This window comes from Hyposmocoma kahamanoa, unplaced genomic scaffold, assembly GCF_003589595.1.
Source record: "Hyposmocoma kahamanoa isolate Upper Pololo Valley unplaced genomic scaffold, ASM358959v1 192, whole genome shotgun sequence".
Classification (NCBI taxonomy): domain Eukaryota; kingdom Metazoa; phylum Arthropoda; class Insecta; order Lepidoptera; family Cosmopterigidae; genus Hyposmocoma; species Hyposmocoma kahamanoa.
Window position 1 is genome coordinate 8,260,362 of NW_020653719.1, and position 17,846 is coordinate 8,278,207.

General features: G+C 36.5%; 1 protein-coding gene across 2 annotated transcripts in view; it reads left to right on the forward strand.

The window, feature by feature from the left end:
• Window positions 1-17,846, forward strand: part of LOC113226516 (hemicentin-2-like) — a 119,108-nt gene that overhangs the window by 84,079 nt on the left and 17,183 nt on the right. The window contains exons 2-3 of one of the 2 annotated variants that reach the window (XM_026459162.1): window positions 14,656-14,861; window positions 17,034-17,166. In XM_026459162.1, coding sequence (XP_026314947.1) covers window positions 14,771-14,861; window positions 17,034-17,166 — 224 coding nt within the window. In that variant the 5' untranslated portion in view covers window positions 14,656-14,770. Of the gene's footprint in view, window positions 1-14,655; window positions 14,862-16,179; window positions 16,197-17,033; window positions 17,167-17,846 lie in introns of those variants that run through there. The other variant, XM_026459163.1, reaches the window with a different exon arrangement.

Below are 17,846 nucleotides of genomic sequence, written 5' to 3' on the forward strand. Positions count from 1 at the left end.
ACGACACCCTTCAATTGTTTCGAATTCGGGCTGGCCAATCGGCGTGCCGTTGTCACCGTTGCGATTTGGCAGAATAGTTTTCAAATAAATTAAATGACATTTCGTCTCTATTTCTGGTTATACCCGATGCGACTGCCGCACCACAGCCGCGAGACTGCACCGCTTCTACAAGCGCCTAGTTTGAAGGAATCCTAGAAAACGTTATGCAGGTATATTTTAAAGGCACTACTGCGGACGTTGGTGACAAAGATGTGTGGGAAAGTCATAAATTACACACTGAAAACACACGCGCCGCGTAATTTAATGAGCAAGTTTGAAGCCAGTAGAGATTTCAACTTCCCGCTTTTGACAGACGTAAAGTGATTTACGTCCTTAAATATTTCTTAGGGTGGTAAGTTGGGTTCCCCATTTTGGAATAATTTAGTAGTTACTGGCAATCGTAATAAATATTCCTCGATAGTATCTTTACCGTGACGCGAATACTGAGTATTCCTGCGAGTGATTTAGAGAATCACTAACTAAACTTAACGCTGCCGAGGCTGAAAGACGCGTTTAAGGCGAGTCACCTAATGAGATGCGGGAAAAACTGTTTTGCTAGATCAAATGGTTTATGTATTAAATGACAGTCTTACAAAAAATATACGATATACTTAAAGATGTGTTAAGTCATTAAACGATATTACGTACTTTACCCGATCATATAAAATCCTGAAAACAGGCTAAAATAAAAATTAAAACAAATTATTTAAAAATAAAATATCTAACACTGTACATAATTTTTATATGGAGATATTTCTCTATAAGTGCTACAGAGAACCTGCTAAAATCTGGTTTTCGACTGAAGCCCTATTAAATTCACGTTTGTCCTAAAATTTGCTGTTCAACGACTCACCGCGCCGCCCGCTGTGTGTCATATCTGTGTCGAAGTTTCTCCGGAAGGATTGCGGGACACGAGGGCCAATCACAACCATAAAGGTGTGGGGACACCTTACCTCGACTCGCGTTGAAATACCTCACCTTAATTGAGTGTGCAAGTTTATCCATAACAAGCTCTAATATAATAAATCTTCAGTCTGCGAGCGCATTTAGACCGGAAAAAACAGTTTTATTTAAAATAATCAGTCAATCTGTCATAAACACATATAGGCCACAGCTTTTTTTTTTATAATATCAAGTGACGGGACGAACAAGTCGTGCGCCTGATGCTACATGCCTGTCGATAACAGTTGCAGGGCCACTCAAAGCTTTAAATCACAAATCTGTGGCCGTCACCCTGAGACACAAGTTGACAAGTCCCATGTGCCTGTAATTTCACCAGCACCCTTACCCTTCAAAACCGTAACACAGTACTGCTGACATTACCGCTTGGCGGCAGAAATAGGTAAGGTGGCAGTACTTCCCTGGACGAAACTCAACGCAAACTCTTTCACACAGCTCTACTGCCACTGCTGGAGCTCTTGCTACATTATGCTCTTATTCATCAAGGGTGGGTAGATTTTGACAGTTCATAGCGGCCATGTTGTTGAGGCTGCTTGTCAAATCTGTTCTTTATTTTTCAATCGTTTAAGACAAATCATCATGGCAAGTACACAGCGTCGAGCAACACGTGCAAATGATAAAAATGTATAATCAAAATGGGTGTTATATTGTGGTAATCGTTGATCTATTTACCATGAGCTTTTCGCTGAAGGAAAACATGGTGATTAAACTTGTACGTTGTATGTTGATGAATGAAAAACATTGGCGCGAATTTCTAGTTACAGTTCATAAACGAATTATTTCTGATTATTTATGTTACCATTTGAGTTCTCAAATATTCGTCACCGGTGATTCTATAGCCAATATTCAACAAATACCTAAGTAATATAATAATGGAGCCTAAGCCCGTATTTGTTTGCTTAGTTGGCATAGCATCTTACACGGTTTGCTAGAAGATGTTGATTCGAATCCGGACGAAGGAATTTTTTCTAAATGTTCGATCTTTGTATTAAGTAGCAGTAGAGCTCCTTGTGAAAGAGTTCGTCCAGGGAAGTACTGCCACCTTATCTATTTCTGCCGCCAAGCAGTAATGCGTCAGCATTCCTGTGTTCCGGTTTTGAAGGGTAAGGGCTGGTGAAATTACAGGCACATGGGACTTGTCAACTTAATGTCAGATCATTGTGATTTAAATCATTGCGATTTAAAGCTCTGAGTGGCACTGCAACTGTTACGGACAGGCGTGCAGCATCTCGTCACTTGATATTATAAAAAATATATACAATTGACAATTATAACTAATATTACTATTCTTTGGTGTTATAGTAACAAATGCAAACGTACTCTAGATTTGTACATTTCGAGACTAGGGTTTTTCTACTGTAAGAAAACATTAAAAAAATAACCCTTTACATTCCGGAATACTGCAGATTAAAAAAATAACAGAAAGAAAATCAGATGTTTCAAAGAAAAGATTTTTATCTCTAGTCGAGAAAAATGTAAATAAATGTAGCAGCTGATTATATCTCGCTTCGCAGGCTTGATAAGGAGCAATGGTTTCTCCGTGTAAGATCGGTTAATTCTCGTTAGAGAAGTCGAAACGGTTCGAATGTCTGATGGTGCCAGGTTCCAATGACTTTAATTTCTAAGTTTCGTACACTTACAAGCTTCATGGCAATACGCGGTGAAGCAAAACACCGTGATGAAACCTGCGTGTTGGAAATGTTCATAACCCCTGGAAAACGTGTAAAGTCCCGGACCCGCATCGGGTTAGCGTGGCTGGCTATGACCTAAACCCTCTCCTAAAAGGAAATGCTGATCTTAATATTACCTTGCTGTTCTTGATGATCCCTTGCTTGATGATGGTGTCGATGTAACTTGACAATTATTCTATAGTAAAAGTTGTTTACATAATGAATAATGGAGATAGAAAAAACTGCTTATCAATTTTAAACATTTAAATGTACTTTAAGCGTGCTATAGCCCCGCACTAGGGAAACCCTGTGTTGCGGGTGCCATGGACACACACATAGACAACCACAAATTACACCCAAACTTATGAGAGAAATAAATGTAGGCTATACAAATATTTCTCCCGGCCCGAGAGTCGAACCTGGGACCTCCGTGAGGCAGCCCGGCATGGTAATCGATCGACCACAGAGGCAGTTTAACTTAAGCAAGTTTAGTTGTAAAACACTAGTTTTATTTTTATTTATAACATTATTATTCATATTAACGAATTAATTTGTTTACGAAACATAGACGGTGGGACTTGAAACTTAGGTACGTTGTAAAAAATGAAATTGTAGAGTTTTGAACTACGTGGGGCGCACTATAAGTTTCCGGAATGAATAAAAAAAAAATACTATAAATGGTCAGAAGTGAATTTGTTGTTTCTGAACATATTCTCCGTTAGCGTTAGTGCACTTTATTTATGAATGAACCAATGTTGAAAACATTTATGCCACTCCTCCGTGACAATCTCTGAAACATATTTTTCATACTCTTCGACAGCCTCTTCAGGTGATGAAAATCGTTGACCGCGTAACTGGTTCTTAATTTTTGGAAATAAATAAAGTCACAAGGTGCCAGGTCGGGACTGTACGCGGGATGGCTCATAAGGTCAACGTTGTTCATCTTCAAAAATTAATTTGTCTATCTGGCCTTGTGAAAATCGGCATTATCGTGGTGCAAGATGATACGGCGTTTACGGTTATTTTTACGGAGTTTGTCAAGAACTTCCGGGAAACCAATGGTCGTGTACCAATCACTATTCACGGTACAACGATTCTCCAAAGCAACAGTAGCCACGTGTCCAGTTTTATTAAAAAAGAAGCAATCATCCGCTTAGAGGCACTTTGCACGCGCACTACTTTGGTTGGTTTCGGCTCATCTCGAAAGACCCATACGCTTGATTGCAACTTTGTTTTGGAATCGTAACTCTATGTTAATCAATCCATGTTTCGCCACTTGTTATAGTAACCTACACCAAATTTGACGCCCCTTCGTTGAATTGCATAGCATTGCACCAAGTGACGCGATCCGTTTTTTGAGGTTCACTCAAATTGTGTAGGATCCACTGAGAGCACAGCTTTTTCACACCCAAATGTTTATTTAGTATTGATTGTATTTAACTCATGCCTATGCCTAAAGATGCCCGAATCTCATGGTATGTCACATGCCTGTCTGTTTTGACCATACGGCGCCCAGCATCGATGTTTATGTTGTTCACAGCAATGGATCATCACGAAATTCATTACTGAAATTCACACGACCGCGTTTGAATTCTGCAAACCAGCTATAAATAGTCCTCTTGCATGGTGCTTGATCGCCAAAAGCAGGTTGAAGCCGAGCGAAGCTCCGCTGAGCTGTTAAGTTACACTTAAACTCGTAGAAAATCATACTACGAAAATTTTCACAAGTTAAATCCATGGTGATGTAGACAACCAATTCTAAAATGACGCCACAATGTAAAAACAAGTGACAATCAGATGAAACAAACTGTATTCTACAGCCAGAGTTTCATTTTCAAATGCTGTAATTACTTTTTAAATATTGTTTATGTAAGTGGCCAGTTCCGGAAACTTATAGTGCGCCCTATGTAATCTACACTTACGCTTAAAATGATAACCGTGCTTATATTAAAAAGCAAAGTTATTTAAGTGTATTTCGTTTAAAATTAATAACATAATAAAAAGTGATATCTGCCACATACCTACTAAACAAGTAAGTATCCGCAATAATTTATAAGCAGCTGTATAGCTCTTTGTGAAAAAGTTCGTACTTTCGTCCAAGGAATTACTGCCGCCAAGCAGCAATGAGAGCATTACTGCGTTTCGGTTTTGAAAGGTTTACCATGGCGCAGGTAAAAGGTGTTGGTGGTCACCACTTCGCCATGGTAGTTTGGTGGAGAAAGATAGACGTGTCGTGGGTTGGTAAATGACTGTCTTATATTTTGTTTGAGCTACTTATTTATACTAATTTGGTATGTGTGTCTTATGCTGATTCATAAGGCATGGTTGTTACTTTTGCTTGCACTAAGACGTGCCTGAATGTCGGAAGAGGGTTAGACATTCTGGCACGTCTGTGGCTGCTACAGTACTGCCCCCTCAAAAAAGGGGAAATAAAAATTTGCATAAGAACAACTTAACGTACCAAACGATATTACAAGGCGTCGGCTATTTACAATAATAAATAATATTGACCATGAAATAAACTTTGTGTTATACATAGACACATGAATAAGTCTGTGGCTGCTACAAAGGGTATGGGGCTGGTGAAAATACAGGCTCATGGAACTTGTTAATTTATGTCTCAGGGTGACGGGCGCAGTGGCAGTGTTCCTTAGATCTTTGTTCTAAGCTCTGAATGGCACTGCAACCGTTATGGACAGGCATGGCGCTTACCACGTCACTTGGTATTATAAAAAAAATCAAAACTAATCTAGACATGGGACTGCGTCCTGTCTTCCTGTCCTGTGGCATAAGTTGACTAGTCCCATGTGCCTGTAATTTCACCACATACATATATAATAAACTCACATGTGATCATTATCTCAAAAGTATTTTTATTACATGATAGTTACAAAAATAAGACGACTACATGAACCAAATTAATTAATATAAACATAAAAAGTTATCGACCAATTTCGTCCGTGGAATCTTTAAACTTCTCCTGAAAAGTTGTAATTTTGCAGATGTTACGAAGGGCACGACATCTTAACAGTGTGCTAACTTGATTACGTTACACCGAAAAAGGTATTGATTGCACAGTTTAAAAGGGTGGTAGGGGTTGGTAAGGGGGTTGTTTTAGAGGGTGTATTATCACAAGCAACGTTCTTCTATGTGAAATTTTCCTTAGCTGTATGATATTTAAAAGCACCCAAAGAAAACAGAATTCTGAAAAATTCTGAAAAATTCCCATTGTATTTTATGTTATTCGCATTAAAGAGTAGACTCAACCTCTTCAACTGTAAATCAGCTAATATATAACGTGCAATCGCAACTAATCCTACACCAGCAGTTAAAACGTTAAAATAATTAGTGCGATAGTAAATGTACACAACGTGTCACATTGACAGCGTTTTATATTTGGTTTTTCCTTTCGCATTTAGCGCGATTGGGCTCCAGTCCATGTTATCACTTGTTTATATCAACCAATAGAAAGCCCGGTGTCTCTTTTCAAGACTAAAATAAATTATTTCACTCTTTTTGAAAAGCCGATAGATATATGATTATTTGATTTATTTTATTGGTTACAAAGATCCATAAATACGTACCGTATAGACTAACATGTATAATAATATAAAACACTAATTATTTACACGTCTTGTTTGCAATGTGTGACGTAACGCGAGTGTCCGGTAACCTCGGCCTCGGAAACCACGGAAGAAAAAAACAATGGAAGTACCTTAAGCCTCGATTACTATCAGAGGTGTCGCCAAAACTCACACATTCTTAATTTGAAACACTACAAAATCTTGATATTCAAATTTAAAAAGAAATAACAATTTCTGGATTGTAAATATAATTTAATATCACTATTTATATACATTATTACAAGTTGCGACGTTTAGATACTATATTGAAATTTCAATCAATCTGCTGCCATCTAGCGGTTCATTGCCGTACGACGACGAATTGGAGTTATTAATTTAGTTCTCCAAACAAGAAGCGACCGTATTGCAAGTGTATAAGCTTTACTTTCGTTTCTTGTAAAAAAAAATATTTCGATAAACAGAAAATTGAAAATTTATTAAAATAAGACTCCGATGGTATGAAATACCATAACGGGTAATGTTTTTGATGCGGCTTTCATTTTTGCCCTCCAAAACTAAGTAAAATAAGGCTTTTTTATCGGATTTTAGAGAATTTTCACGAAAGAATGGCTTCTTTCGTGAAAATTCTCTAAAATCCCGTACCATACAAAGCGAAAATGGAGGACTTAGCTCAGATAGGTTTTTCGGGACCTATAGTTGGCACGTGTAAGACATTAACTAACCACTTTTCCTGTGTTTATTGTTCTGTGTCGGAAACGTTGATACATGACATTCCTTGGCCAACACTCCTCCTTCATGAAAATCGACAGATGCTCAGTTAATACTTTCACCATAAATGAATTTAAATTCACATTTTCATTCCCTACCCCTCGACTCTCAGGGTGATATTGGCCTTCACTCGTATATACTCCACAATATTCGAAGACTTAGTGGAATAATGAAGACGGGACACTTACAATAGATGATTAAGGCCAGTCAAGCCGGTCGGTGCCATTAAGGTTACGACTCTTGTATTTCTTTTTCTTTTCCACCTTTTTGACACCGTCCTCGTCGCACTGGTCAACTCGCTTCGGTGTTACTGACGACATAGCTCCAGAGATGAGTTCCCGTTTCTTTTTCTTCCCCTTCGTCGATGACTTCTCCGTTTGTGGTTGTGAAGCAGTGAGTCTATTTTATTATTATAATCCACTTAATAGTTATCATGTAAATTCATACCTTAACAATGAATACGGCTCGTGCTGACCGAACTTTCTTGTTTTTGTTCTATAATCCGATTATAGGATCGGTGAACGTTCAACTCTTAAAGTTTAGTCAGGTTTAATGTCGCAAGCAACAAACAGATTTAAGTTGTACAACCAACACCACTCAACATTATATTATAAACTCTTTTTTATGCCACTTTTAATAAGAACGGTTTAACGTGTATTACGAAGAGAGAAGTGATGTTAACTGTATATTGTTAATCTCCTAAAAATAAAAATTAATTAGCCATGTTTTTTTTTATTACAATTCCTATCACACATTAATGTCACACAGCTGTGTTATGATGAGGTTAACGCGTCAGTCAATTTGAAGTGCTGAATTTACTAAAGCCGAATTGCAAGAGCTGTGCAACCAAACGAGGGGAGTTATGCTACTATTTGTTTTATTATACTTACATAAAATTTTCGAGAACAGAGAAAACTTTTAACAGCAATAAAACTCCTTGTGAAAATGTGCGTCATGCAATGTGTTACCACTATATCGACGACTTTCTAGAATAGTGGCCTATCTCAAATATCTAGATCAGCCTGTAGGTTGATACAGTCATTTTCCGTATTTATTAAGGAATATATTTTTATGTCATCGGCATAAGCGAGGCAATTAGAGTTAACAGAGTTAATAAGGTCATTTAGAAACAATGTAAACAATAGAGGGCCTAATTTAGAACCTTGTGGAATACCAGTTGTAGAGTCAAAAGGAATAAATGAAAAAAAAAATGAGTCAAAGCCATGTACAGCTACAATCTGAGATCGTCTATTCAAATAAGACTTAAGCCAACGCAGTTTGTTCAAATAATAACTATTATTTACGTAGCGAAATTCAAATTCTATTTTAAATTATAAATATTCATTGTAACAGAAATACTTTGCACAAATAACAGCCCAATTGCTAAGTGTTTAATGGATAAAATCCACCCTGGATAGGTAAAATTTCAATTTTCAACATTTGTATACTCAATGAATTTCCTAAAATCGAATACTAGGAGAGAACTTTTTTTTAATATCAAGTGACGGGACGAACGAGGCGTGTGACTGATGGTAAGCTACACACCTGTCCATGTTGCAGTGCCACTCAGAGCTTTTAAACCACAAAAATGTGAGTCATCCAGAGACATAAATTGACAAGTCCCATGTGCCTGTAATTTCACCAGCACCCTTACCCTTCAAAACCTGAACGTAGTAATGCTAACATTACGGCTTAGCGACAGAAATAGGTAAGGTTTTTTTTTTTATAATATCAAGTGATGCGACGACCAAGTTGTGTGCCTGATGGTAAACTACACGTTTGTCCATAACAGTAGCAGTGCCATTCAAAGCTTTAAATCCCAAAGATCCGAGGGGCACTGCCACTGAGTCTGTCACCCTGAGATATAAGTTGATAAGTTCCATGTGCCCGTAATTTCACCAACACTCAGTTACTGTATGGCGGCAGCAATAGGTAAAGTGACAGTAGTTCCCTGGACGAACTCTTTCACAAGCTTTACTGCGACTAGTTCTTGTCAAATAGAAAAAAATAAATATTCTGCCTCTATGCAGCCGCCTATAACTTCTAATGTTTAGTAATTTTGTAAGATTTTTTCAATAAGTTTGTAATATAAATTGTTATGAACGCTATTATCGACTCGTCTGTAGAACAAAGATCTACGTGCAAGACTATTAGTATACAGTTGTTCTCAGGACATAGTACATTTCGTTCGTTCTTCTTCGCTGTGGATGTCAGATCGACCGTTGTTCGATTCTATATTTCCGAAACGAAATAAAATATGTGAATTCTTCAAACACCTTTACATAGGCCTTAGTTTGAGTAACGAAATTATTCTCGTATTCTCTTTACCCAATATAATCACATCGGACGCTGTGAGAAATCTTAGCTTTCATTACAGATTGCAAATGGGTTTGTACGAGATACATATATTTCTTTATACTATTCATGATGCAAGTCACTTATTCGGTTTTGGGGCCCTTTGAAAACCAACGTCACGGCTGAACTCGGCTGAGGCATTAGCTAAGTGAATCCTTTTGCATACACCACAGTCTCGCACGTGACAGTATTTCAAATTGTATTAATTGTTTGTTTAATGTCTTTTTTGCTTTATGTGCGTTTTTAATAAATAATATCGCCTTGTGCTCGAACTTCTCCGAACTATGGTATCGCTTTGCGGGAAAAGAGCGCAGATGCCGTACCTTTATTACATATAACAAATTACATTAAACATTTTATATGGAAAGCTGTTGAGTCGTTTCATACAATTCATTTGTTCTTTTGTTATTACAGGTACATGGTAGATGGTATTAATAATTTTATGGAATTTCTGCAATTAGCCAAAATGGCATAGGTACGAAGTCAATTAAATAACAAAAATGTAATGTCTAACAAAAAAAAAGAAAAATTTAGGTATTATTATACCTATTTATTATTATTATATTATTATTAAAAGCCTATACTGTCCGAGTGCTGGGCAAAGGCCTCCCTGCCCTCTCTCCGTATCACACTGTTCTGCGCCACTGAGGTCCAATCTTTTAAGTGCGCGTCTAACTCGTCTTTCCATCGACGCTTTGATCTGCCGCATGGTCGTTTTCTGTCCTTGGGGATCCATTCGGTGGTGGCTTTTACCTACGACTTGCAGCAGACGGGGCCCGCCCAGTGCCATTTCGGTTTACCCGCTTGTTGGCCCACATCTGCGATTTGTGTTTTGGGGCGCATGTCACTGCTTCTAATTCGGTCTGATAATTTGACTCCCAAGATGCTGTGCTCCATAGCTCGTTAGCAGACGCCAAGTTTCGACTTTTGCCGAGCTGTCAGTGACCAGGTTTGTGCGCCGTAGATGGGGATGGTTAGAATGCACACGTCTATGGGTTTTCTTTTGAGCGTGAGTGGTAAGTCGCCTTTCATCAGAAGCTTCATAGAACAATGACCCTTCCGGCATTTTCAGTGCGTCTTGCGATTTTAGCATCTTGTCTGCTCTTGAAGCATACTAATAATAGGTACAATGTCAAAAAAATATCGTTATATTGAATAATCTAACACTACCAACATTATACTATACATTTTAGAAATATGCAAAACTATCAGTTTTTATACATAGAACCCCCGACAAACTACGCACAAACATAAAAATTTACTAGTCCAATAATTAAAGGAAAAACTTTGGCAGAAAGGTGTCTTGTATCGGCGATTGTGCAATTCGTGTAGATTAGTTAGTAATAGTGTTTTATTATATTGTATGTATGTTATTACTTAAGGCATATATTATATGGGTCATGTGGCCTGAACTAAATAAATAAAATAAATGTACAATTTAGGACCTTTTGTAATGACTATTACAATGTAATAGAATTCCCAAAGAGATTTTTTCATTCCACACACAATATAACCAAGCACCTTAAAGCTCACTTGATAAAAAATAGTGCATTGTGAAGGACGGTAAATAAGCAATTACTAACGAGATACTAATTATATTCGAGCTTTTTACTTTTTTACTGTCCGTGACACATACAAAGTTTTTCATAACATTTGCGATGAAATAAATACAATATAAATATGGTTCACAACACAACAATTATTGATTTTGCAAACAGCGGGCATTTTGTTTTTTGTTAAATTCTTCCATAGAACTCGAACTAAAATGTTGTAAAAAGTAAACATGCATACAGCCATGATAGATTGTAAACAAAATTTTTGTACAGATAATAATTGAAGTCAATTATAAGAATAATAAGTATTAAAGTAGTATGTGGCTGAATTGAAATTAAATGTAAGGAAGTATGTCGTGTTACAAATAAAAAATAAGTACTTACCGACCATGGCTGTAATGGAAGGAAAAAAGGCCCGAGGGTTTTATTTGGGGCATTAGAGTCAAGTTAGCCGCCATGCAATCATACTATTTACGAGCAAGTGTGATGAAAATGTAATATGTGTAATGTAATATAATATGTGTAGTATTATAACGGAGAGAGCGAAGAACAGCTAGCTATGCCTACACTCTTTATACATTTTTTGTTAATTTATATTCTGTCTAAGTCCCTTAAGATATAGTTATATTTTTAATAGCAGCCCCCTAAGAGGGTCACGCTGATAATTATATTTACAATCTGGGCCCCAGAGTGTCTTTGAGAGATAAGTTTAATGAAATTAAGATTCTTACAATGGAGCGTCAAAAAGAATAGTATATTTTTTATGAGGAATAAAAACAATAGTACAAGGAATAAACATAAACCGCTTAACAGTCGTCTTTACAAAATCAAAAAATTCATTTATGGAGCAATGTATACGCAGAGCTATTTGTATAGTCCGTCTTTTTTGACGGAGTAAAATGACAGTTCATAACGCAAAACTGTTGCCCATTTGCAATCAGCTAGTGATTGCTGTCGATAAATATTACATAGACTATCGACTGAATGTTAATCACTTACTACTTACTAACTTACTTCATTTGAATCATCTTCGTCCCATTATTATACATCTAATTACTGAGCACCAGTGTATTTGAATTCTCAAATTTTGTAATTTAGAACTATGTTTATGAAAAATACAAATAGGAGACATATTTCAAATGTTTTCATTTTATTATAATTATGGATACAAGGATTGAACACACAGAACAATTTTCGTCGTTTTCGTTCGTTTCGGGCTTGAACTTTGCATTCATAATCATAACAAAAATCTGGAGCTATTGCACAAAAAATGTCAATAAATACATTTTTCATTTTAATTTAATTAAATATACGTAATCAAATCCGCCTGTCATTATTAATTTATGATTATATTTATAATTAAAATGTACATGAATAAAAATTCATTTCGATATTAATAGGCCAACTGCCAAATGAGAATATAAATAATATAAATAAATAATATAAATAACGCACACACTCAACATAGCCCCGCACTAGGGAAACCCTGTGTCGCGGGTGCCATGGACACACACATAGACAACCACAAATTACACCCAAACTCACGAGAGAAATAAATGTAGGCCATACAAATATTTCTCCCGGCCCGGGAATCGAACCCGGGGACCTCTGCGTGGCAGTCCGGTATGGTAACCGTTCGGCCACGGAGGCAGTTTAAGAATAAAGATACAATAATGCAATTAGTAATCATTAAAACGTCGTAACATTCACAATACAGACATTTTTGGAAAAATTTTACCCACTTTCACAATCTATCGACCAAACTGTTGACAACAACTACATGACTATTTAAAATTTTACGAAAAGTGGCAACCCTGCAAATGTTATTTTACTCCGCCTTCAAAAAAGACAGACTTTAAAATACTAACAACCTCTCACGACTGTATTACTTAACATTATAAACAACAAGTTTTGTTCCATGACTTTTTACAAAACATAACACATTTATTTATCCCATTTTTGTCATCTGACACTTTTTAGGTCTGTATTTGGCAGTAAGTTCAAACGTGCAAGCGTCCTTCTCTGTCCTGTCCTGTGGTCCTTAACTGGTACTGTCTTTATTTTGTTACAGCACAGACATGTCACTACTAGAGCGAGATCTATTTAAATAATTTTTATTTTTGTACAAAAGTAAAATCTGATGAATTATTGAAACTCATGGAACACAAGTTGTTGTTTATGATGTTAGGAACATAGTCCTGGGAGGTTTTTAGTACTTTACAAATAACCCTGTATAAATCTTATTTAAAACTATAGTGAAACAAAAACTTAATATCAGTAGAGTGAAAGAGTTCGTCCAGGGAAGTACTGCGACCATCCCTATTTCTTACCGCCAAGCAGTATATTACTGCGTTCCGGTCTGTAAGTGTAAGGGTGCTAGTGAAATTACGGGCACATGGGACTTGTCAACTTATGTCTTATGTGACGGGCGCGGTGGCAGTGCCCCTCAGATCTTTGGGATTTAAAACTCTGAGTGGCACTGCAACTGATATGGACAGGCATGTCGCTTACCACCAGGCGCACGATTTGTTCGTCCCGTCACTTATTCACAAAAAGAATCCACTAAAGACAGCTTATTGCGTACTAGGATAACAGAAATCCATAGTAGATCTATGATATTTGAAATAAATATTGTATGTGATAAGTGTTTCTTAATGCTTTTTACAAAGACGACCACTAGTGCTTTTACTCATTTGTCTCAAGCGAACCTACCTTAAGAATGTAGTAATAGAGTTCAAAGGACTATTTAAAAGAAAGATATATTTCAATTTGAGCGTAATAAAACCTGAGAGCAATACAATACCGAAATTTATCAAAATGAATTTTTTGCGTAACGCATATAATTAATGCACGTGACTCAACACGTACATTTCATGCTATTCTTAGAAAGGGAGCTGCCTCGTAGATTAGCCGTATCCGTGGTAGCGGAAATGACGTCCTTCGCGTCGTGACTGGTAGGGTTGGCTGCCCGATCATGCTTCATTGCATGAGACTGCATTCGCCTTCAATTTGAGGACTTGTCTTTTTTGTTTTTTAAATATTGGTAGTTCCTGATGGGACTACATACATAATTGTGTAGCTATTATAAGAATATGGACTGTATCTGTCTGAAATAAATGAATTTTGAATTTGATTTGATAGTATACAAATTATCTCTTATTTTCATCCGACTTCAAAATAAGGTGAAGGTTCTCAATTCGACTGTCTTTTTTTGTGTATATTACGCAATTACGACATTTGTGAAAATTTTTCGATGATTCTTTTTTTATTAAGGGGGTACATTATTAAAGGTCCCATTCAAATTTCAAGAAAATATACCATTTCTACGGGTGTTCAACTAAGATTTATTGGATTTCACCTATTTTCACACGTTTGTAAATCGACAAACTTTTGAGATGGGTTTTTAAACTATATTTCCGGATTTAAATCGCGATAAATAAACCAACGTTTCGACCCCTTTACAGGTCCCACGGTCACAGTTGACTGGGACCCGTAACGGGCCCGAAACGTTGATTTGTTTGAAAAAACAAAATAAAAAATAGTTCCATTTCCTCTGCGTAGCAATCGCGAAAACCTAAGAACTCGATATAATTATGACAAACTTGTACGCTGACATAGGTTACATTTACAAAAAGGATTTTGACAATCTGTATATCTATATACCTTGTTGTAACCCTTTAAATATAAACAAACCAATCAAATACACTTTGAAAATCATTGTTTCAGAAACTTCTCATTATGAGCCCATCAACGCCATCAAGACTCACGCGAAATTCGAGATCTCGCAACTAGCACTGGCGCGAGTTCGATCGACCAATGGGAGCGCGGCGTGGGAGCATGGATGGACCGTAGAATGCGCGTCACTTGGGCGCTGATATATTTATTCCTGCTGATTTGTACGCATGCCTTTGAGATCATCCCGGGAGTTCACGGTAAAACTTCACATTTAGAAAACCCAGATAGCTTAATGTACTCATTGCATAATATACCATTCCTTGTATTCATTACAGTTTCGAAAAATTCTTGTTAGATTATTATTTAAACGATAAGAAAGATATTATTTATATTTATTATATAGAAAGATATTATAGAACGATATTATATATATATGTATATATATATATATATATATATATGGTGAGTGTGCGAAAAAAAAAAGAAAAAAAATATATATATTTGAAAGATATTATTTAAAAAATTGATTATTATTAATATTTCAACTGCCTCCGTGGCCGAACGGTTACCATGCCGGACTGCCACGCAGAGGTCCCAGGTTCGATTCCCGGGCCGGGAGAAATATTTGTATGGCCTACAATTATTTCTCTCGTGAGTTTGGGTGTAATTTGTGGTTGTCTATATGTGTGCCCATGGCACCCGCGACACAGGGTTTCCCTAGTGCGGGGCTATGTTGAGTGTGTGCGTTAATTATTTATTTATTTATTTATTTATTTATTTTTAAATAGAATTGTTCTGTCATCAATAAAATGTCAAATCAAATGTGTCGATCCTCTTGCCCCATGGGCCAGCTCAGGAGGGTGCAACCACAGAACAATAAATACAATAGAAGTGGTTTGTTAGCGTCAGACGCGTCCCAACTATAGGTCTCGAAAGACCTAACTGACCTCGGTCAGTCATTATCGCTTTGTATGGTATGGTTGTGTCATTCTTTCGTGCTAATTGTATAAAATCCTAGAAAAATGCATCAATGTGCTGTTTTGGAGTGTAAAAATGATAGCCGCACCAAAAAAATTAAGGTGGTATTTCATACTATCGGAGTTTTATTTTAATAAATTTTCAATCAAAATATTTTTTTTTGTTACAAGAAACGAAAGTAAACTTTGCCCCTGCAATATGGTCGCTTCTTTTTTGGAGAACTAAATTAATAACTCCAATTCGTCGTCGTTCAGTAATTAACCGCTAGATGGCAGCACATTGATTGAAATTTCAATATAATATTGAACACTTCCGACTTACGTTTGCCCCGCTTTCTAAGAGTATTCCTCCTGGACACGAATTGCCATGGTCGATCTGGAAGTCTTTAAATAGGCTTCGGTTTCAGGTTGATCGGAGTAAATACAATTTGTTCAATTTGTTCAGGTGGGGATTTTCGGATGGTTCTAACCTGAATTGTTTGTGCGGTGCAATTCAAACAATCGCCCATCTCATATCGTGCCCTGCGTGCTCTGACACCTGCACGCTTGAGAATTTAATAGCGGCTGCTAGTGACACGGTCGACGTAGCTGAGTTTTGGGCCACAATAGTATAAAGTATGCCATCGATACGATAAGAATTTACAATTTAATTGTACACTGTCACAAAATCCAATATATAATAAAAGTGTAATCAAAACCTTTTGGTCCACGTTATCTAGTACGAGCAGATACACATTACATTTGATAATAAAGTAATCTAAAATATCAGCCAACCCTACAATTTAGTTGTATTTATGTAAAGTATTAGACTCTTAAATTTTAACAAATAAGCACAAGAGCAGAGATGGACAAGCGCCCGGGCGCTTTCTTAACTCCGGGTTTAAATCGGGTTAAAACTCATTAACGCCCGAAATCGAGGGCAACATCAATTCACAACTAAATATTTGAATCAAGTTTTGTTTAAATTTAATTATATTATTATATAATGCTTCTTGCTTTCTGATCTAGACGATCCGATTTGCCTTTCTATTAAATCGATTCGCTTGAAAATTGCATTGAAATAAACTGATATAAAAAAACGTTAAATTGAATCGATATTCATAAACTACGAATCGTGATGTGAATTTCTCAATGCAATTCAGTGAGAATCCACAGGATTACAAGGTTAGTACTGTGTGGAGTTGCCTCTTTTTCGTTTAAAAAAGATTTTTTACATCGAAATTTTTAATAAGTATGGAATTATATTAAATTCAATACTCGCCGTTTCCGCCCACGATTTCGGGCCAAAATGGATTAAAACCTTTTTGGGTAAGAACCCGGTTAACACCCGGGCGGTTTGATTGAGTTTTAACTCACTGCCCATTTCTACTCAAGTGTACTCACGCATTCACCTCTCCGCCTCCTGAAACACTTTCACAGAACATGAAAATAATATAACCAAACACATTCCAGGCCCAGTGTCGAATCAGGAAGCACTAGAAGGAGGCAACACTACGCTATTCTGCGACACTACTCCGGATACAGCCTCCGATGAGTTCATGCTCTTGGTTTGGTACAAAAATGGCGTGGATTCACCTATTTACAGGTACCGTATCCCACATATTATGCTGGGGAACACTGAACTTACTTAGTGTCACGTCTATACTTGACATGTAGACGAGACACTAGAACTTCAAGATACCCTTTTCTTTTACAATCACAAACATATACAAACACCTATAGTATTGATACATACTTTACAACTCAATAGTTATAAAAATAGGCATGCAATTTCAAATGAAGCTAAGTATTTGTAGTTTATATTTGAAGGTAAGAAAAATTAATTTTATAAATGTACTTTTCATTAACAAGACATCTCAAGATTGTTTACATTTAGCTAAACAAATAGATTATACGTGACTTGCCCATATTTACTGGCGGTGCTCAATGGTGTTGTCGAAATAAGAAAGAATGGTAGACCCAGTTTATTTAGTAATTATTAAGCAATCTGCTACAAATAGATATTTCTTACAGCAATAAAATTTACAAAATTTATCTTATTTATAAAATATGTCAATTCAGGCAACTTTATAATGCAGATATATGTATGTATACTTTAACGGCAATGTGTCTAATTCACTGACTGTATAGAATACCTCGTAATTCCATACAATATCAGGCTTCTTTAAACAATGTATAAAATAGTTTAAAAAATTTAACGGTTATACACATTGCATATACATTGTATACAAAGTCTAGGTATTGTATAGAATGCCAGCCGTAGAT